The following is a 22952-nucleotide window of genomic DNA, read 5'->3' as shown; positions in this document are numbered from 1 at the left end:
TTCAGCCATGTTTACACTATCAGTACTACTACTGGCTCAAAAGTTAATGTTCATTTTATTACAAGTAGGCCTTTTTTTATATATAGTTTGAATGTTAACTATAACAACCCTGGTAAAGTCATACTGGTGCTTAAGCTCTTTCCATTTTAGTGTGCAGCATTGCTCAGATGGTGCTTAGTTTATTCAAATCTAAATCCTGCCTCTAAAAACGGACAGTCAAAAGCACACATAAAAAGACCTCCAAAGTCTGTGGATGGCCTAACTGTCTGTCAGCAGCAGCCCAGCGCAGGATTGCAGCTTTGAGTGTCTCCTGTGCTGGTGATGCTCTCTCACCAAACACGCCGGCCCTCTCAATGTTCCCTTCATCTTGTCAGCTCACACAGGCTGCCGGTGTTTTGATGCTGCTAGCAGTATGACGCCACAGCTAGTAAAATGCCAGAGGGAAAAATGCCCTTAAGGTGTAGTATCCGCACTCCTCCCTCCGTTCACTAGCTTAACGTCTATAAACAGACACTAAACGCTGGGTCTTTCTGTCTGACAGCCATTTTGAACCAGACCTCACACGGACCTGCGCTCTGTCAGTTCTGCTGACACGCTTCAATGTGCTCAGCAAAAATACTCTTTTGAAGTAACTGCCTCAATTTTGTGTGAAACTTCACATTCAGAAGGGATGCTTAGAAATGTCTTGTTTGAAAACATGGCGTGCATTATGTAACACATTTATTGATCAAAACTCGGGCTGTCAAAGTTAATGCATTAACATGTATGATTGATTAAGCATTGACTTCGTTAATCCATTTAATCCATTTCACACTATAACTAGCATTCTGCTATGTTATGTGATTTTTTACTTTCAGAGCTGATTGCAACTGAACAGTACATCAACACAAACATTTTTAGCATTAAATTATAGAGAAAACCCCTTTTTATAGGTTGCTTAATTAAATCCAGATGGGATGTTTCCCATAAGAAAGTTATTTCATCATGCACTGACTTCAATGTTGCATTTTAATGAGGAAGATAAATAGATATATAAACTATATACAAAAACTATTTGTCCAAGTGACACAAATGAAAGTACTGTAGATTCACACAAACTGCAGAAACCAATAATCCCAGATGGGAAATTTTTTGTTTTCTTAGAATGCAATATTATTAACTTATTAACTTACAAATATTATTTTAAGCAAATACTTACAATTTAGTCTGACCAGCTTGTATTATTTAAGATGTAAACCTCATATAAACATATACGTATTAATGTGCATGCGTGCAAGATTTATTTGAATCTTTTTTTTTTTTTTTTTTTGTCAAATTCAAGCATTAACACGCAATTTTTTTTCATATTGATTGGATTTTTTCAGGTCTACACTGCTCCTTCCACTCGGATTGAAATTTGACCTCAAACTCGATTTCTGATTACATTTATGCTTTTCAATGAAATTGAATCATTACTCTGATTACTAATTAATCTGATTAGATTATTTGGTTGCATGTAAACATAGCTATCAAAACAGTTCTGAAAGCCAAAAATGATATGTGACATTAGACCTTAAAACAGCACAACCTATTACACAGTGTGCCAAATCCTACACTCAGAAACTGTCACTGAGGTGGTATCTTTTCAGAAGGTACACTTCTGTACATTATTTACCCCTACAGGGTGAATATTACTACCTTAAAGGTACATTATCCACCGGTTTCACAGACCAGGTTTAAGCCTAGTCCCAGACTAAAGTGTAAAGCTGAGCTGTTTTAGCTGAAAGAAACTTGCACTGACTGATCTTGAAATATATCAATGCCTTTGTTTCGTCTCAAGATGCACAAAGGTAATGTTTTTTTCTAAGGCATGTAAATAAAAATTACTTAAATTTCCTAATTGAACTTTGGCCTAATCCTTAGTCTAAATTTAGTCTAAACCTTGTCTGTGAAACCGGGCATATATTACCTAGTGTTCACATTAGTACCTTTAGAAAAGGTACAGGCCCAGTGACAAATCTTGTACCTTTTTTTTCCTGAAAATGTATAGATATTCATTTTCATCCTAACCACATTATGACCGGAGTCGTCTGATATGTATGTGGTTGAAATTATCTTTGGAGCCAGAAACATGATATGATTTATCATATCACACCGAACTCTGCAGGACATCTGCGGTTCAGTGAAAGTTTAAGCCTTGACGTGAAGTCTGACCAAAGGAGTACATCTGACCTATTGAAGAATCCGAATCATTATTTAACAGTTTCAACTGTTGAGAGACGTCTCCTTGCGTCGATTCGGTCAAGACTCTGTGTCAGATCACAGGCACAATCCATGCACTCACATGATTGTTACACGGCCCTCTGCATCCTAAACGATGCCTACAAACAGATCCGGGGAAACGCTTAATGTAGCCACCTCCATCGAGGGCAGAGGAAAAGAAGGGAAGGGAAAAAGAAGACTTGTACTTGCTACAAAGGGTTTGAATGAGATCAAGACAGACAGAACGGGAAGAACACTAATCTGCGGCGGTGCAGGATGAACTCGGGCCCGCGCATGCACAGAAACAGGCGTGCGTTTGAGGCTAAGCCGAGCACAGCAGCATTAATGTAGAGTGGGACTCAGGTAGCAGCCTGCTGTCAATCATTCATCCATCCACCTGACTAATTGGCTTCTTACCCTCTCTCCACCCGGCTCCTGTGCTAACCGCTCGCCTCTGGCAAAAATGCAGATGAGCGCTGGAGAAGGCGTCTGGCGGAGGGAGGGAGAGGAGAGGAGGAAAACTGCAGCTTTAGTTAATTATCTCTCTGAGTCAGTCTGTCCGACAGCAGCCCACACAGCGCACTTATGCTAAACAGCAAAGCATCCTGGGAATTGGAGTGACAGCTCATTTTCCTCCTGCAATTTTATATGAAAGGTGCACTAGAGACCTGCACCCCTCCTTCTATCCATCCATCCATCCATCTATCTTTCTCTCCCTCTTCTCCTCCTCCATTCGTTCTTGTCGTTCTCTCCTCACACTCTTTCTGGGTGGCGAGGACTCATGGGATGTTGGTGTGGTAGCTGTCAGTGACACTGTGTATGCCTTCTCTCTCCCGCTCGCTCTTTCTCTCTCTCCGCGCTGACAGCGGCTTGTTGACAAACGCCAGCAGTCATCTCGGCACCCTGGGAAATCTCTGCTACCATTTTGTCAGCAGAATGACAGAAGCTGTTAATGTCTCAAATTCTCCCCGTGACAGAGAGCCATCTTGTTGACAGTGTTTGACATTCGGCGCTCAATTCATGTCGTCCATTTTAATTTATTATATTTTTTTCTCACCAGATTCAACCCCCCCTTTTCACTTTCCTTCTCTCTCACACACACACACACATGGATCCCATGGCTCCTCTACGTAAAAATTAACAGTTACTCGATTTTGTCTGAATGTAGCTGTGGAGCTGCTAATGATTTTTGTCCAGTAATGAGAATTGTGTCAGCGCCCTGTTAAAAATGAAATAAATCCTTCGCTCTGTATGAATCCACCGGCATATCTCCTGTCAGCAACGATCGATGCAATTTACAAATTAGAGTCGGGGAAAAAAAATCATTAATTCCCTCTATGGGGTGTTTAAGGCAAACATGCCAAAGACAGGAAGTTCCAAAGTAGTACAAAACTAAACAATGCGCAAAACAGGGCGGTATGTAAAACAAATAAACCCTACAAACAAAAAAAACTAGATTTTTAATGACTAGGAAAATCACCAGCATTCTGGATAAGCCTATAGGTTCATTTTATAAACTTATTTGTTGCATTTTCTGTGCTCATTTGGACAGAAATTTCAATCTATCTAATCTAAATCTAATTTTTAAATCTTAGAAGGCTCTAACAACAACAGTAGTTGCAGTTCGATATTTATCAACAACAACTTTCACAATATCATAAAAAAAACTTGACTCGAACAAAAATGCCTTGAGTTATGGCTAATTGGGTTGTGTACGACAAACCTCAATAAATGATTCTAGGGGAAAACACTGAAAATGTCTTTTAATGGTCAGAGACCACTGAATAATTCACACACTATAGCCAGACTGTGGACATATTTGTGACACTGGAGCACAAAACCAGTCTTAAGTCGCTGCAAGGGTTATACTTGTAGCAATAGCTAAAAATACATGGGTCAAACTTATCGATTTTTCCTTTATGCCAAAAATCATTAGGATATTAAGTAAAGATCATGTTCCATGAAGATATTTTGTAAATTTCCTACCATAAATATATCAAAACGTAATTTTTGATTAGTAGGCTAATATGCATCGGTAAGAACTTCATCTGAACAACTTTAAAGACTTTTTTCCTCAATATTTAGATTTTTTATTTTTTTTTTGCACCCTCAGATTCTAGATTTTCAAATAGTTATATCCCAGCAAAATTAACAAACCATACATTTATTACATTTATTCATCTTTCAGATTAATTACAGAAAACTGACCCTTTGACTGTTTTGTGGTGCAGGGTCACATATGTTGGTCTTTAGAATCCCTTGTTTACATAGGCTAACGTTACTTGAAAGAATACAAGAATACCTGCCAGAACAAATGCAAACAAACGACTGAGAAAATTAGTCATGAAACTACTAAATCAACATCTGAGCTCAACTATTTTCTTTATATTCTCCGCCAGTTTACTGACGGAAAATTCCCCCAAAACGAAGTTTAGAATACAGATTTATCCTATATAAACAATTACCTTCGGTTCCCAAGAGCCTGAGCGGGAGGCTTTTAAAATGGTATTTTATTCTCTTCACAGCTTGTGTTTGTTATTATGGCCTCGCAGCGGCTGCCGGGACCGGGCGCGTTAAACTCGTTGAGGCGCGCGGGGGCCGCACGCGCACCTCTTTCAAGCGCGCGAGAGAGGTTCTGCAGGTGCGAACGCAAGCAGAAGGACGAGATTAAAGTGTCTCCCTCCACCTGTCTCTCTCTCTCTTTTTCTCCTCCATCTCTTCGTTTGACGGGGTGAGGAGTGTGAGGCAGATTTGTACCGACAGCACCGCGCGCATTCTCCAGTCAAACGGCATAAAAGGCGCGCGGCTGATCAAAGCGCGCGCTGCAGCGCCCGTCTCGCGGGTTCACGATGTTTGAAGGTTAAAACAAAACAAAAGCCCGACACGCAACCGCTATTTACATTTTACTCCGTTTTGCATCTGGATAAAAACATTTTTTTTCTCTCTCTCCACCTCACTCCTGTTCAAAATCTCTGAAGCGCTGCAAAAAACTTTTCTGCACAAATAACAACATTAATACGCAAATATAGAAGTAGGCTTGAGGCGTGACGCTTGTTTGGAAAAATATTGGAATTAATAAGTTAAAAAAATATTTTAATGAAGCCGACGTTTTACGGAATGTGAAATGATGGCAAACGAGCAATTTGAGAGAAAACAACTTGCGTCGCGGAGGGGGGCGGGATGAAACGGAACCGCGGCGCGTTCAGATGGGATCGTGGCGCCGTTGCGGTTTAGTCCAACGGCGATATTTCTAGTTCAGCTTCTGAGGAGTTGAAACGCTCCTATTATTACACACCAATGGACTCGCGGCGGAGTCGGCTGATCCTCTGGGTGCTTATGAATACAATTACACACTCGGTAAACAGCGCGCCGTTTATGAACGTGCGCAAAAACTTGCGCTACGCGTGACGTAACGCTGCGTCAATACGAGGCAATCCTTCGCTAGAGCGCCTTTTATTCTACTTATGACTGAGGGCTATGTCATTATTTCTAGAATATAATATTACAACAGCATTAATAATAAAAATAGGCTACTGTTTTTTTCATATTCATATTTAAGTGCCTGAAAAAAGAAGAACCAAAAATACGAACTACTGAGCTGTTGAGCATCATATAGTTATATATTTACATGGCCGCGGGAAGTGGGGGTGCTGGGGGTGCTGCAGCACCCCCTAGTGACGAGAGGGAGATAAAAAAAAATGTAGGCCTATTAAAATATTTGGAACGCGCTTGTAACATTTATTTTTTTGGCAACAAGTGTGGGATCAGCTTTGACTAGCCAAGCAATTGTAAGTAGTACACTATAGTATTTTTTTAAGGTGGTGGGGATGGAGATGGAGAGTATTATTTCGTTCGTGTGTTCTTTGTGTAATGGTTGTGGAGAACTGTTAAATAACGTTTAAATAGTAGGGCTGGGTATCGATTCAGATGTTCCAGATCGATTCGATTTCGATTCACAAGCTCTCAAATCGATTCGATTTCGATTTTCGATTCGATTTTCTATTAGAGCTGTAATCGGGCCTTAAAAGTTAAGCCCGATATGTCCCGAGCCCGACACGTACATTTTGATTGACAGCTTTTTAAAAGCCCGAACCCATTTACAACCCGACATTATTCAAATGTACGCAGCACACAGCTCTTTTGCCTTTTGTCAGGAATGAGTAATTTATACATAGTTTAACATAATTTATACATGACTAACGTAATAGGCCACTTGGAAGTTTGAACAAAGAAATAAAATAAGTCCTCTGTAACATTGTAACATCTCAGCACTCTATAAATAGCCCTAGGTATAGGCTCATTATAAATAGGCCAACGCACCAATAAAAACAAGTCTTTCTTAAAAAATTTAATTAAGATAAATTATAAATTTAAGATGGGTATTTGGCAATAACGAAATGAATTAAGATAAAGGCTCTGCCGGATTTGCTTCGCCATAGCAGCTGACATAATAAAATAATAATGCCAATATTAGCTTATATAGCGTTATTGTGAAGTTTGATTAATATTATATTTTGTTGTAATATTATTTGTTGTATCTAAATGAGTTGCATGTATGTATAGGCTATCTGAAATTGTAATGAAAGTAATAATTTCGTTTTTTTCGATTATTAAACTATTATTTAAACTATTATTTCTGCTTCTGCTTCAGATTAATAGCGCATTGCGCATATCTGAGAACTGATGTCTGTGTGTTTCAGACCCTGGTTGGCTGTGCACTGAAGTGTATATGACAATAAAGTAGTAAATCTCAATGTATATATTTTTAAAATTTATTTTAAATAGGCCTATAGGCTCATAGGTTTTTTGTAAAAAAAAAAAAATTCACAGCACCCCCTGTTCAAAATTACTTCCCGCGGCCCTGTATATTTAAGTTATATAATATATATATATATATATAGCTATTTGTATATGTGTATGTGTGTATTTAAACATATACACTATATGTGTGTATTTATACACACACACACACATATATATATATATATATATATATATACACACACACACATATATATATATATATATACACACACACACATATATATATATATATATATACACACACACACATATATATATATATTGTGTGTGTGTGATTTTACCTCTTTTCTTTTTTTTACTGAAATTACTTTTAATAAAAAAAAAAAAGCTCCCATTTTTTTGGAACTATAGCACAATTTGTACCAAGAAACTTAGAAAAAAAACAATGCATGACAAAATGCATTCCTTACAACTTATGACAATTCCAAATAATATTTATTTGTACAAACTGCTAGAAAACGGAGAAAGCGATCACAGAGTTCTCCAGAGGTTCACCTGCTTGAATCTGAGGCACACGCGTTTAAGTGCGTCACCTTTGTCTTTATGGTTAATCAGTCCTTCTTACAATACAATCCTTAAGAGCTACCTGCATAAACTCTGAATGGATCAGCTAGTGTTGCCATATGAAAAATGATACCAGAGAGAAGACATCCCAGTCGCTTAACTTCATAGATAAAATTAAGCATTATCTGGAGATTAGAATGCTTAAAGTTAACACAAAAAAATCTAGAATTTTAGATTTCAAAATCAAATGTGAATTTTAACCTTCTGTTAAATCAAAATCTACCTGGCCTTTAAGTGCAATATATCTAGCATGTAAAAATACCATATTTTTTAACTTGCAGAGCATCTTCTGATCTTTTCCTTAACACCTTCTCGAGTAAAGCTATGTTAACACTTACATCCACATCTCAAGCATCATTTCAAATCAAGAACCTCCAGATAATGAATAGATAATGAACATTTCAAGGCATTACGGCATGTTAGTATTTACAGAATCTATTTGTGTGCATGTGCAATGTGTTACAGTCTGTGAAGGTTACTGAGGATAAGCTTCGATCACCATAGCATGGCCCTGAAAACACATACAAGAGAGGGTTAGAAGAATATTTCCACGTGAGCAAATATTTAGTTGGTTCTGTAGTGTCACACACCTGTCCTCCAGCGGCACACGCTGCCACCAGGCCGTACTGACCACCCTCTTTCTGAAGTCTGTGGGCCACGGTGGTCACCAGTCTACAGCCGGTGGCCGCGAACGGATGTCCAAGAGACAGAGAACCTCCCCATGTGTTAAACTTCTCCATCGGAGGGGCACCGACCTGAAAAAAAAAAAAAGAGAGAGAAACAATGTGCAATGAGCTTTCATTATTATTATTATTATTATCATCATCATCTTTACTGTGGCTCATCTACAGAGAGAAACAAGATTTCCAACCAATTATTTCACAGCCTTACTTCTTGAAAAAAAAAAAATTCAAGGTCCTCATTTATCAACGGATGTGTGCGTAATGAGTGTGTAAGAACAGTTTCAGGCAAAGTGTGGGATCTAACAACTTGTACTACAGGTAGGAATGTAGGACAAAATATAAAACCTTTTCTATGCACTGTTGATTAATAAAAATGGCTTAAAAGTTCCTAATTTTAAAAATACCAATAAAAACTTTCAACCATGTACAGTTTTTTTCACACATTTTTTAAAGTGCTTTGTGTATCAGCTTTATTGCAATTTAAGTTTTCAAAATTCTTAAATTAAAAATTTGACCGAACACTTTTCAATTTAAAAGTAGTCAAAATGTTACATTTAACTTAAAATCTGCCAAAGGCGTAGAAAGATGTGTTCAAAAAACTTTGCATAAGTTATACGATTTTTTCACAAAACCTGTAATTTTCTGTTGCTTTTTGGATGTAGTAAATCACCCACAAATGAAGCAGAAAACATCAGAGTCGTGTTTGCATATTCTTCTGTCACTGGCCATGATTATATCCTTGAATCAGGATTAGGCATAAAATAATGTTTTCATAATCATTCATAAACTTGAAAATGGGCTGAGAATTAAAACAATGGTTGCAACCTGGTTCAGAGGAAGATGGGAATCAAGACTTCTTCACCTTAAAAATGATTGTTGGAAGCAAAAATGCTACAAAACGCTTCATATTTTCTTGTGAGGAATTGTGACATGCTCGAGAAAAATTGTGCATTGTTTTTTTAAGTCACCGGCTTTAGCAGCAATAAATCAACACTTTAGAAACGCTAGGTTTGCATGACAAATGCAACTCATATTTTCTTTGTTAAAACCTATTTTTTTTATGCTTTATGCCTTGTTTAGTTGATGATTTCTTACCCAGTGGGACATCTAGTATATTTATTACTGCTCAAATCCCCTTGGAGTATCCTGAGGTCTAGTGTTTTGCTCAAGGGCAATATGGTGATAGTTCAAGAATCAGGCCCTCCTGAATTTTGAACACAACCTTTGGGTTGATCATTAAGCACTATTTCACACCCACCTTCGTTTTTCTGCCCATATATGTTTGGGCGAACCAGTCAGATTCCATTGCCTTCAGGTTTGCCATGATCTGACCCTGCAAAATAAATAGGTAGACAACTAAAGTATTTGCACACATAACTACTACTAAATGTAGTTTCCGCATAGGATTTTTAACGCCATATCAGTGGAAAGGTGATGCTTACAGCAAAAGCTTCATGGAACTCAAACACATCGATGTCATTCATCGTCAGACCGCTCTTCTCCAGGACCTTTGGAGTGGCGTAGGTCGGCCTGAGAGAGAAAACAACCCAGACACAAGTGTGTGTCATAAGAGAGAGAGAGAGAGAGAGAGACACAGAGAGAGAGGAAGAAAGAGAACATGCATTAACACATTTAAATCTCACTTAATATTAGATATCGATGACAGATTATTATCCCTGATAGTCGATTTGGACCACCAAATATAAATTATAGTTTTGTTTCTGGCTTTAGACACCACAATAATTAATCATAAAATCAGAACAGTAACATATTACAATAACAATTAATTAAAATAATATGTATGGCAATTTGCGTTGTTTCAGTTTTATGATGTAACAGTTTACCTTAAAATGATTGGAAAAATATATTTAATACCTTAAATAATTATGACTTGTGAAAAATGTCTATCATTCAATAGTTTGGGGTCTTTTGAAAGAAATTTTAATTTAGCGAGGATGGGCTTAAATGCTAAATGTATAAATGTGTTTTTTAACTTTCAATTCATCAAAGAATCCTAGAAAAATTATTGTGGTTTCTACAAAAAACTGTTTTAACATTGATGATTATATGCTGAAGTCTGGATTGATGATGCTGAAAGGAATAAATACATTAGAAAACATCCATTTTAGTTTTTGGTTAAATTAATGCAGCCGTAGTGAGCATTCAAGTTATCTTTCTAAAAGATTTAAAAAAACTTTACCCCCTGTTTTGAATTCTTTGTATTAAGAATGACAACTAGGGAACAATGTATATCTTGATAGCATATAAAAGAGAACAGAAAATGCTTCAGACCACGGAGTCTCATTTTCCTGCAGTCTATATTAAAGAGTCACAAACAGATGCATGCCACAACACAACCAAACCACAACAGTAACAAAACCTCACAGACAAGAAGAAAAGAGGCAGGAACTCACCCGAGAAGGAGCTGGTCTTTTGGGTCTTGAGACACGTACACAAAATCTCTGAAGGTAAAAACACACAGACAGACAGACATTAGATCAGCATCAGCATCACGAGCCGCTGTAGAAATAATGATGTCTGTCTGCTGTAATGGGACACTACTATAAACACTGAATAATATAAAACACCTACAGCTTCAGGAAACTAAGCTTTAAAAAGGGTTTACTATAATTTATTATACATTTACTGAAATGTAATTTGCATATTTTTTTAAAATGTGAAAATACTTTATCATTGACCAAAATCATGTGCAGCAACAGTTTTGTGGTAAACACTGTTTTTGGTTTTCAGTACTTCTGAGCCACTTTTGCAGCCTAAAGTCAATACATACACTTGATTCATGGGTAAATTTGGACAGATCATCTAAATTGTTTATCTAACACAGATGATGTTGTCAGTGAAATGCTGTTGGTGGTAGTTTTTAACATAAGGCATTATTTTTGTTTTGTACCTGAGATACGCTTTAGGCTTGTAACCCATAGCAAGAGCTTTCTCCTCTGACATGATCAAAACTGCAGACGCTCCGTCAGTCTGAGTGAACACACACACACACACACACACACAGAGCAAAGCTCATGACAAATCTGACACATATTCCTTAAATTAAGAGTCTGGTTATATAAATTGGATAAACCAGAAGCTCAAATAACTGACGAGGAAGGAGGAGTTTGCGGCCGTCACTGTGCCGTGAGGCTTGATGAAGGCAGGTTTCAGTTTGGCCAACTGCTCCATGGTGGCAGGACGGATCCCGTTATCTTTAGACACAATATCCCTCCCTGTGACAAGCACATCACCACATTTAAAGTTTAAACAATCATCATAAATCGAACTGTTACTCTGTTACTTTGTAACATCTGCGTGCAATATTGTAGCTTGGTCCATACAGACTTGGATGTGAAAGCACACTCAGAAGTGTTAATAAAAATCTTATTTCTGTTCAAATCATTTGCTTACTGCATTTTCATAATGTGCCTGCAAGCTGAATTAATAAAAATAATCCAAAGTATAAAAAGATAGTTTTTTTATTTCATGGTGGAAACAAACAAACAATAGAAATGTGACTTTCTCACAATTTTGACTTTTCCCCCCTCACAATTTAGTAGTGTTTTCAAGTCTGCCCGTTTTCAGTCAGAAGAGTCATAATTGCGAGATATAGGCGTAAACTTATAATTATGAGATATAAAGTTGCCATTCTGATAAAAGAGAACCCAAAAATGTAATTTTTTAAAAAACTGAATTATGCAATGTAAACTCAAAATTGCAAGGAAATTCTGCCCTATTTTCAGTCAAAAAAGTCAGAATTGATAAATATAAACTCTAGATATAAATGTGAGATGAAAAAATCAAAGTTCTGAGAAAAAAGTCACAATTTCAAACTATAAACTCATATATGTTTTTTTTTTTTCACGTCACTTGTGAGATGTAAATCAGAATTCTGAAAAAGTCCAAAACCTGTTTCTGTCAGAGGCTGAAATGCTGTGGCGGGATCTGCTGTGATTGTGTTAATTGCTCACCTGGCACTTTAAAGCTGACAACGTCACTGAGCAGCCCGCTGTCTTGAGCTTTCTTTGCGAGTGTGTGAGATCGTAGAGCAAATTCATCCTGCTCTAAACGCGACACACCGAATGCAGCCGCCAGACGGTCCGCAGAGTGTCCCATTGTCTCGGCTGTGGAGAACTCGGCCACAGCCGGCAGCTAAACACACACACACACACACACACACACACACACACACAGCTTTTAAAAGAAGGGAACCAACAATACCATACGGACTGTAGTTTGACAGACTAAAACACTGAAAATATAAGTGTTCTAGTGATATATATTACATTTAATTACACCAATAGCTGGCTATAATATCTGACTAATCATGTGATTGACTTGTGACAGCATCAGTAACTTCGGGTAGAAAATTACAAACAATCAGGGATGATGTGACATATACTATATGTCAATTTTCCCTCTAAATTGTTTTTTAATTTATTGCTGTCTTTGAAGCTATGTATATTAGTTGTTTTCCGTATAATAATATTCAGCTATTTTGCTAATAACCTTTTTAAATAATAACAATAATATTTATATTATAAAATAAATAATTATATTAATCAAATAATATAATGCGTTTATATAATATATTAATATTTTTAGCACGTTTTTGTTGAATTCATTTATAGTTGCCTTTAAAGGTATTAGGTGTTATAGATCTTTTCTGTATTTTCCAGATATTTTTGCTAATTAACTGTGCAAAGAATAAATAATAATAATGGTACTTATATAATATTGATCGCAACAACAACAATAATAAATATTATTATTATTATATATAAATAATATAAAATTACTAATAATAATAACATTGATATTCATTAAAGGGACACTGAGTAGGAATTACTCCCATCTAGTGGTGAAATTGTATTTTGCATTCAAACTAATTTTGCTCTCCAGCGCCTTGCTTTTTCAAATGCGCATTGCATCTACGGTAGGCGATATGTACCAAAAAGCTTTGACAGGATGTATTCTAATAGCACTTCGTCGAGTTTTCCTTCAGGTGAACAGGTGTGTTATTTCAAACAAACTGCAACATGACAACTAACAAACGAATGTTACAGTATGAATTACTGACTGTGGAAAACATGAAATATTGTAATTAGTAGTTATGTCTAATTTATTCGTTATATTTTCTGAATTATATGCATTGTTAGATATAAAAAAAATATTATAATATAGACTGTAACACTGACTTACCTGTCGAGAAGAAAACTGGCCACTTCAGCGTCTCTTTTGAAATCTTTATCAAGCATTAGCTCTTTCCACCTAGAAAAAGCTTCCCCGACATTAACTCTTGTTTTCTGTAATCTACGGTCACGTTTCCTTTTACGTTCTATTTTTGACTGTTTTGGCGACGATGTTTTCTTCTCCTGTGGCGCGGCATATGTATGGTCCATAATAAGAATGCAATCCAGACTTTTAAACTTGCCGGTGCAGTTTCAAGCGCCTCTCACTGCTCTGCACCTGCGTTTCTGGCTCTGACCGAAAACGCGCTGTGGAAACGCGTTGGCTTAGTACTTTTTGTCCCTCTCTGCTATTATAGTTTTGCAAGATGGCGGAACTACATGGAAGCCTCCGTCGACCTACCCGTCCCATGTATATAAAGATAATAAATTCTTCATTTACGAGGATTAGTTTAAACATTGGCATAGGTATTTGTACACCATTGAGGGCATATTTATGAATAAAAATATTGATTTTAGATAATAAAATACCTAAAAAGTTACTTATTGTCCCTTTAATAAATATGTAAGGATTGTTTTTTTTTGTTTTTTTTTACAATTTACAAATGCAAACTTTGCATGATAAATGCTAAATTAATATACTGCTGCATTCCTCAGCATTTATTAGGGTGTTCTCAATGCGTCTAAAATATTTAGTTTCTAGATATGACATGAGTCCCTTTGCACAAAGATTGTTTAAATATGTCTTTGGAGTAATGTGTCACTTTGTAGTGATAAATGCACTATAAATAAATTGTTTTCTGTGATTTGGGTATTGCACCTAGAAACACAAACTGAGGTGCGCTGGGGGCAATAAGTGAGGTGTATTATGGGTAATGTAGTACCTCAGGTGAAAGGTGAGCGAGGCGGATGGAGCCCAGCAGAGAGAGCCGAGCCCCGAGGGTCTTCGCCTTGTTAAGTGACAGCATAGTCTTCCTCATCTTGCGGCTGTGACGAATGGGAACGTCGGACATAAACTCAACCCCACCGGCGACGATGGCATCACACTGACCAGCAGCGATCAAACCAACCCCTAGAAAACAAATTAACAATCGATAGTTCAGTCCATTAACTATCTTCTGTTCAGTGCCTTCTGCTGAAGAATGTTCAAGTATAATTCAATTACATTTTGGTCAATGTGCACAAAGCGAAAGTGATTAGCTGTACAGAAGGCTGTGTTTGCATATATATGTGCCATGTATTCAATAACTGCAATCATCATAAAACGTGTGTTCAGTACCTGTGGTCATTGCTTGATTGGAGGAAATACACGCCATGGTCACAGTGTGAGCGGGAGTCTTATCTGAGAAACCAGCACCAAGTGCTGCCTACAAAAAACAAAAAATTATTATTTCCAAATAAACATCATAAATAATTTTATAATCAAAAACCATGTAGCAAATGCAATGCTTCTTAGAAATGGTACTTTCACTAATGATGGGACCAGAGTTATTATAGTTAACAGAAAAAAAGAAACATTTCACTTACATTAAATAAAAAAAAACATTAACTGAAAAGAAAACATTTTTTTTTATTATTTCTTAAGGCATTTTTTTTTGGTCTAATTTGATGTACTAACACAACTAAAACTAAAATAAAAAGAAATCAAAAGAAAATATAAACACAAAAAAATTTAACATTTTAAATAAAAAAAAAGTTGCAAAATATAAAAATAAGAAACGATTCAAAATATTTATGAAAACTATAAATGTTTTATAAATGTTTTTTTTTCAACACATACAAAATTGCATAGGAAAAACAAAAATATATATAGATTTAAAAAACAAAAATGAATATCTATCGAATATAAATTAATGCACATAATTCATAATTGTGATTTAAATGTTTCAATGTCAAATCTGATGTGAACCAGTGGGAATATATAAAGAATATATACAAAAATCACAGGAACAGAAAAGTCCCTTTTTAATATTTACATATTTAAACCTTTTAATTACATTTACAATATGCTGTGAATGGGTCTGCCGTGTTTTGATGCATGTGCTGACAGCATCCACACATTAAGTTCCTGACTCAGAAAAAAATCCCTTGCATTAAATTGAACTGACAGCTGTGGAAAAATATTAATTCAACATCCTGCTGTACCCAATGTACAAACAAACACGTCACTGCAGTAATGCTTTGCACTCAGATGACATCTCTACGCAGATGCCTGACCTCTCACTGCTCAGCATCATTATACACACATCAGACAAACTAAAAATAGCTTCAACATCCAAATTCTATTTTAGAAATCATCACAGACTCGAGGACAGACTGACCTCTCTGGCCACATTACTGGTCTTCACTTCCTGAATAACAGTTCCATACACTATATAATCAACAGCATCTTTAGGGAGACCGGTTCTGTTCAGCAGACCTCTGATAAAAACAGACAGACAGTTAGTCCTGAACATAACAGTGACGAGTGAATCTTTATGTGTGTATGTGATTGTGTGGTGACTTACTGTAACGCAGCTCTGGCCAGATCGTGGGGCATCAGGTCAGCATATCTTATAACAAAGACAGAAAGAGCACAGACACAAAGAAAGATTTCTTCAGTTTTTCACAAGGCAGCACTGCATTTATAGAGTTTGTTCTAAATCTGTAATTAATTCAGCCTAAAACTTTCACTTGTAAATCATTTCAGAGTAATGCGTGCCGTTGAGTTTCAGATTCGTAACCTTAAACATGAACATTTCCTGTTGTCTTAAATGTTTTGCTATTTGGTGTTTACTAACAGGTAAAAATCTGAAGCAACCAGGTCTGATGCATTAACATCATTATGAAGTGAAAAGCTGTGCGTTTATAAGAAACATACCCATTATTAACTTTAATTTTAACTTTAAAAATAATCGCTGCTGGCCAAAAAATCAAATAGTCCTATCAGCATAAACCATAATAACGCTTCCTCCAGTGAAAAAAGTCCATCCACTGTGTCACATCAAAATCCACACAACTAGTCTGGACTGTTTTTATTTGTGCTTGATCTCTGCATATTTCTCTCCTGATTCAGATAAGATGAATTTCCACTGGAAAAGGCAAGATTATAGATAGAGGACTCATATTTTAGCTGTAAGCAACAATTTGAAGTTAATTTTAAAAAATGACTTGATGGATTTGTTTCTTACAAACATGCAGCTTTTGATGTTAACTGATGGATTGGACTGATGTGGATTGCTGTAATGCTTTTATCAGCTGTTTGGACTCTCATTCACTGCAGAGGATCTATTGGTGAGCAAATGATGGAATGCTACATTTCTCCAAATCTGTTCCCAAGAAGAAACAAACTCGTCTACATGTTGGATGGCCTGAGGGTAAATTCTTAGCATCTTTGGTTAAATTATTCCTTTAATCTCCTTTCTGCACCCTACAAACCACTGTGCTATTTAAACAATTGCTTTCATTTCAATTCACAAAAACTTTTCAGGCCACGTCTCTGAATCCCAAACACATTCTCACTTACGTTGTGCCAGACTGGAGGAAAGGGGTTCGGACGCCGTCAACCAGAACGATGTTCTTCACTCCTGGCTTGGCCAGAGTCTTCTTGCTCTTTGCTTTGTGATTAAAAAACACAACAGAAAGGACACGAAGAGCAAAGATTATTTACAGTTTCATTGGGAAAATGGAACGTGCATTTTCCTTTCTTTACTCTATATCAACATCGAATGTATTTATTTCTTTGATTTAGTTTTAGAATACAGCAGAATGGATAATAACTGGACTGGACACATTACCTTGAGCTCGCAGGTGAACAGATGTGCTGAGAGAACGAGCAGCTAAACAGAAAGAGAATGCAGTTAGTATTACCCTTCTAAGAAGTGATAATGACATGAAACGCTTAGTGATCCTCATAACGTGAAGTGTTCTTTAGCTCTGCTGAGACCCAGGACGTCTTACCAAACTGAGCGGCCTGCACAGATGTCAATGGACTGCTCCTCAGTGAAGTCAACAACATAGACGCCATCTCGGAGTATCTGGAAGACATGAAGCAAAAGTATGAATAATTATTCAAAACCATCATATCTCAGGTGCACTCATAATCTGGATAACAATACAATGGAATAAAGTAAAGGAATAATTGTTTTAGGTTCCATTCATAAGATAAAAAAAGATCAGTGAAAATAAAACTTGGCAGACATTAGTTAAGCATAAAAGAATGTTTTATTGTCCTGAATGTACGGTTATCACACAGTGATTTAAGGGGTTTATAAGAAAATATATTTATATTTGATTCTGATATATTTGATAAGTGTCATCTGCAGTTAAATGTGTGTTTGTGTGTGTGTGTGTGTGTGTGTGTGTGTGTGACCCTTCACCTACTTCTGTCAGTAGACAGGGCAAGGACAAATATGCAAATGCACTATACATTTAAACAGCAACTTACGATCTTGAAATAATTATAAAACAAGACTGATCATGATATAACCGCACATGACAGTAAAACCAAAGTAACGAAACATAAAAATGACACTTTAACACACACGAATAAGAAGACGGATTCATTCTTCCGCATGTCTAGAAACACTGTTTAAGATATCCATCAAGGATCATCATAAAAACATAATGTGTCTTATAATATAAGCGCATAGATCATATTTTACCTGTTATTGTTGTGAGTGCTGAGAAAGTGTGATGTTTGATATCTCGCGTCTGTCTAATGACTACAGCAGTGCATGATCCGCAGGACCCCGCTTCCCTGGCAAATCGAATCACTGCCTGAGCGAAAAGAAACACGCGGTGGATATACCTTTTATATTAAAAACATATATACACACACATACATAAATAATTCTACAAGTTTATTATATATGCTACACCTGTGAGATAACAGGATTTTTAAATAAAATGAGCTAAGTTTGCTGCCCTATCTGGCGGTTGCACGGGCTCGCGCTTGTTAGTGCGTTCGCGCGTTCACGGTGAAGTTTTGAGCATTGGCCACTCGACCGCACGTCAACGTCGCCGCCATATTGGAGCGGGCAACTCTCATAACTCTCACATCAGGACAGAAGAAAACGTACCTGACTCATCGACAGATTGGACACCTACAAACCGTCACACGATAATAAAAACAGATAATTCATTAACGAACATGAACAAACAATGAACAAACTGTGATCTTATTCTGTGTATTCTTTTTTCTTCCCTTTTAGCCATTTGCAAACAGGACAAGGACAGCCTTAAGGAAAGCTGAGGAAAGCTGTTCTCTGCATTTCCAAGAGACAAGACTATACCTCCCTAGACTAATGTTGTGTTTGTACTAAACCCAGAGCAGCCCTGAATGAATCGACAGAATGACCCAGCTCATATTCTAAAGCGATTAATCGTTTGAAAGCATTGATTTATACCAGAAAACAAGACAGAAATACTAAGGAAGAAAATCTCTGCATTAATCACTTAATCGTTTGATTCTGATTCATTCAGACATTTCTAATAATGTTTATACAAATGCTAATACTGCACTCATGTTTATAATAAAAGATGACATAATAAATAAAATAAAACTTAAACCCAGCAAAGAAATAATGGATTTTGCATTAAGTAATTTATTTTCTCATTACATACAGTCAAGTATATTACAGATCTCTTCATACTCTATATAAAATTAGATTCATTGGCGTATATATTCAGATTTGAGAGGTTAAAGGGCAGAGAGCATGATCACTATACAGTGGTCTTCTTCACATCAGCAATAATCTGGGGAAGAAAAAAATTATTACACTCTGTATTCCAGTGCTAATATATGAACATCGTGAAACCAAGACATTTGCAGGAGATGCATAATGACCTCAGATATTAATTTTTATTATCGACTCAATATATTCATTTTTAGATTTTTATTGGTTAATTCTTAAAACGGGGAAAAAAATTCTGCCAAAGGTGAAAACTATTGTACGTTATCGTGTTTTTATTACCGTAGCTCTAAATGAGGTGACCTGCAGGAATGACCTTTCACCTAGTTTGGACGGATCGTGTCAGTGAGCCGCAGGTGAATAAATTCTAATTATAAATTTTTTTATAATAATAATTATAAATACATGATCCAATGAAAACTATCCAAAATATTACAATAAAATATTACTGTAAAATCTTAAAAAGTCATACTTATTTAATTTTTACAGTGTATAATATTTCTATTTATTTTTGTTTTGGTTTAAAATTAAGTTTAATGTCAAGTTAGCTTAGTAAACCGTACAGAGATCTTTGTCTGCTGGGTCAAAAGGTGTTATAAATTATAAATAGTGTGTAGCAAAAGTAAAAGTTACTGTAGTGTTTTTGCACAATTTGCATTGCGTCTATAATTTAATTACGGTCATAATTACCGGTATATTATATTATATTATGCATCATTCCATGAATCTTGATGTATTTAGGTTCAATGTTTGTAGTAAGTTTATGATTTTTTTTATTATTTTATACTTCCTGTGACCTATGACCTCTGACTGGACACACGCAGACACGTGAACTCGCAAGTGGTGTGTGTTTGGTCATGTGATTTGAGGAGGTCATGTTTGTCTCCAATGACATCAGGATTCTGGGCCGTGTCACCTGTTACATGCATTTCAATAGAAATCCAAAATTGAATATAATATATATCGGATCTTATATTTATTCTGTAATACAGTCAATAACATAACACAGGTTTTGATTATTATTACCTTGGATTATTTTGTATATAACAACAGAATTTTTAAAATAAGATTACGATTAAAAATCAATAAATCACTTGTTTAATAATAATCGTAAACCAGGCTTGTGAATTACAAAATTACTTTGTTAAAAGGAAATGACTTCTGTGTATGAAAGACTGTTTGACTTTGCATTAAAGGTTCACATGGAACTGTAGACGTGTGTGATAATGTTTATTTTTATATTTGGTCAGTGGTGGACGAAGTACACAAATCAAGTACTTGAGTAAAAGTACAGATACGTATAATAAAATATTACTCCAGTAAAAGTAAAAGTACTCCTTTTTCAATTTTACTCAAGTGAAAGTACAAAACATCACAGTTATATATGACATGATAATAAGGCCTGAAGTTAGGAAGAACATCTTAAGGAAAATATAATTATATTTTCTTTATGATTTTTTTCCTTCTCAATCCTTGTCTGTGGTGTAAAAACACCCCTGGTCAAATGGGGTGCATCTCTTCCCCTCTTTGATAATTACTGTAGTTACCATGTTCTGAACATCACATCCCTTCTTTTCTCCCCAGATGTAATATATATATATATATAGGTGGTTGAATAAAAATATTTGGACATTATTTATAAAAATTACTTCAAGTTAGCACCAGCAAGCTTGTTAGCTAGACATTTAGCATCAGCTACAATATTTACTTATTTTCAGTACGGTTATGAATAAACATTCATGTCTGTCTAAGGTTAGGGTACTCGTCTAGTTAATCCAAACAATATAACGTTACTGTTGATAAACAATATAAAAACAGACGTCATGGTATGGAATCTTAATAAAACTGTTAATATTACGGAAGCGGGGAATTTGGACATGCATGAGTCATTTTATTTAATCTGTGTTAGTTTAAGGTTATTTTATTTTATTTTTTAAACTAAAACACAGAGACGCTGATTGATGTGTCTGCATCGTTTGCACTGGAGCATTTCAGTGGGCTTAAACAGATCACTCTTTACAGCGGATTTAGTTCCCAAACAACTGACAATTTTGACCTAAATATGATTTTCAGTTACAATAATTAATCCTAAATTTCGACATTAATAACTTACTTTTAACAACATCAGACGCACGCGCGCTCACAAGATCTGCCGGTTCTTACTTCTGTAGACTCGCACTAAACGACTCCCGAACAGCTGCAATCGGATCATTCTAATTCGTAAACGAATCGTTTGGTGCGATTCGCGAACCAATTAATGTTTATTTTGAAAAGACTCAGTTCGTTCGTGATGAATCAGACACCGCTTCTGCGTGTCGGAGCACGTGATATATTATAGGTAACGATATGTTTTATGAAATGTAGTGAAGTTAAAAGTACGATCTTATGCTTTGGAATGTAGTGAAGTAAAAGTAAAAGTTACTCAAATTAAAACTACGACAGGTAAAAAAAGCCTCAAGTCCAAATATTCATTTATCACTAATTAACTGTTTGACAAACACTTCCTGCTTTAAAAAAAATCTCAAACATGCTCCGAAGTCCCGATCTGAATCAACCGAGTCGCGAACAGGCTCCGAAGTGCCGATCTGAATCAACCGAGTCGCGAACATGCTCCGAAGTGCCGATCTGAATCAACCAAGTGGCGAACAGGCTCCGAAGTCCCGATCTGAATCAACCGAGTCGGGAACATGCTCCGAAGTGCCGATCTGAATCAACCGAGTCGCGAACATGCTCCGAAGTCCCGATCTGAATCAACCGAGTGGCGAACAGGCTCCGAAGTCCCGATCTGAATCAACCGAGTCGGGAACATGCTCCGAAGTCCCGATCTGAATCAACCGAGTGGCGAACAGGCTCCGAAGTCCCGATCTGAATCAACCGAGTCGCGAACATGCTCCGAAGTGCCGATCTGAATCAACCGAGTCGCGAACATGCTCCGAAGTGCCGATCTGAATCAACCGAGTGGCGAACAGGCTCCGAAGTCCCGATCTGAATCAACCGAGTCGGGAACATGCTCCGAAGTGCCGATCTGAATCAAACGAGTCGCGAACAGGCTCCGAAGTCCCGATCTGAATCAACGGAGTCGCGAACACGCTCCGAAGTCCCGATCTGAATCAATGGAGTCGCGAACACGCTCCGAAGTCCCGATCTGAATCTACAGAGTCGAACAGGCTCCGTATTGCCGATCTGAAAACTTCGACCAAAGAATGTAAAAAATAACTCTATTTCTCTAATAACTCTAACTCTACAACTCTATGAAAGACTCAGATCACGTATCTAAAAATAAATCGCTATAGTAAAAGAGACATAATAAGAGGAGCGAAGTTTCCTACCATTCTGCTGTGTTTGGTCCTCATACGCGCCTGACGCTCAGCAGCGCGTCTCTGCCCCTCACATGCGCGTTTATAGCGCTAAATTAATAATCTTTGCTGATTATTATACATTTACTTCATTGTCAGCTTCAGGTACTTCATTTATTATTGTTCAATGAACTGTTTGAAACAAAAAAGGTTGTATTTCAATAATATTTCTAAATGATCAAAATAAAATATATAAAATAAATAATAAAAAATATGATTTTCAGTTACAAATTAATCCTAAATTTCGACATTAATAACTTACTTTTAGCAACATCAGTCTCATGCGCTCACAAGATCTCCCGGTTCTTACTTCTTACTTGCACTAAATGGTTCATTTGAATCAGTGAGTGGTCGACTCCAGAACAGCTGCAATCGGATCATTCTAATTCGTAAACGAATCGTTTGGTGCGATTCGCGATC

The 22952-nt window shown here is 36.5% G+C and overlaps 1 protein-coding gene across 1 annotated transcript; it reads right to left on the bottom strand.

Moving 5' to 3' along the window:
* Positions 1–7478: 7478 nt before the first annotated feature.
* Positions 7479–18278, bottom strand: LOC127984389 (trifunctional enzyme subunit beta, mitochondrial-like). Its single transcript, XM_052587029.1, has 16 exons — positions 18148–18278; positions 17444–17520; positions 17281–17322; positions 17010–17100; positions 16012–16056; positions 15826–15925; positions 14784–14871; positions 14389–14576; positions 12287–12467; positions 11427–11548; positions 11224–11303; positions 10727–10774; positions 9755–9842; positions 9571–9645; positions 8220–8384; positions 7479–8140 (listed from the first exon to the last, which is right to left on the bottom strand). The coding sequence occupies exons 2-16, from the start codon at positions 17508–17510 to the stop codon at positions 8105–8107; spliced, it is 1416 nt and encodes a 471-aa protein (XP_052442989.1). The 5' UTR covers positions 17511–17520; positions 18148–18278; the 3' UTR covers positions 7479–8104.
* Between the last annotated feature and the right edge of the window lie 4674 nt (positions 18279–22952).

Source organism: Carassius gibelio, chromosome B20 (assembly GCF_023724105.1).
Source record: "Carassius gibelio isolate Cgi1373 ecotype wild population from Czech Republic chromosome B20, carGib1.2-hapl.c, whole genome shotgun sequence".
Taxonomy (NCBI): Eukaryota; Metazoa; Chordata; class Actinopteri; order Cypriniformes; family Cyprinidae; genus Carassius; species Carassius gibelio.
This window is presented reverse-complemented; position numbering and strand designations above follow the sequence as displayed.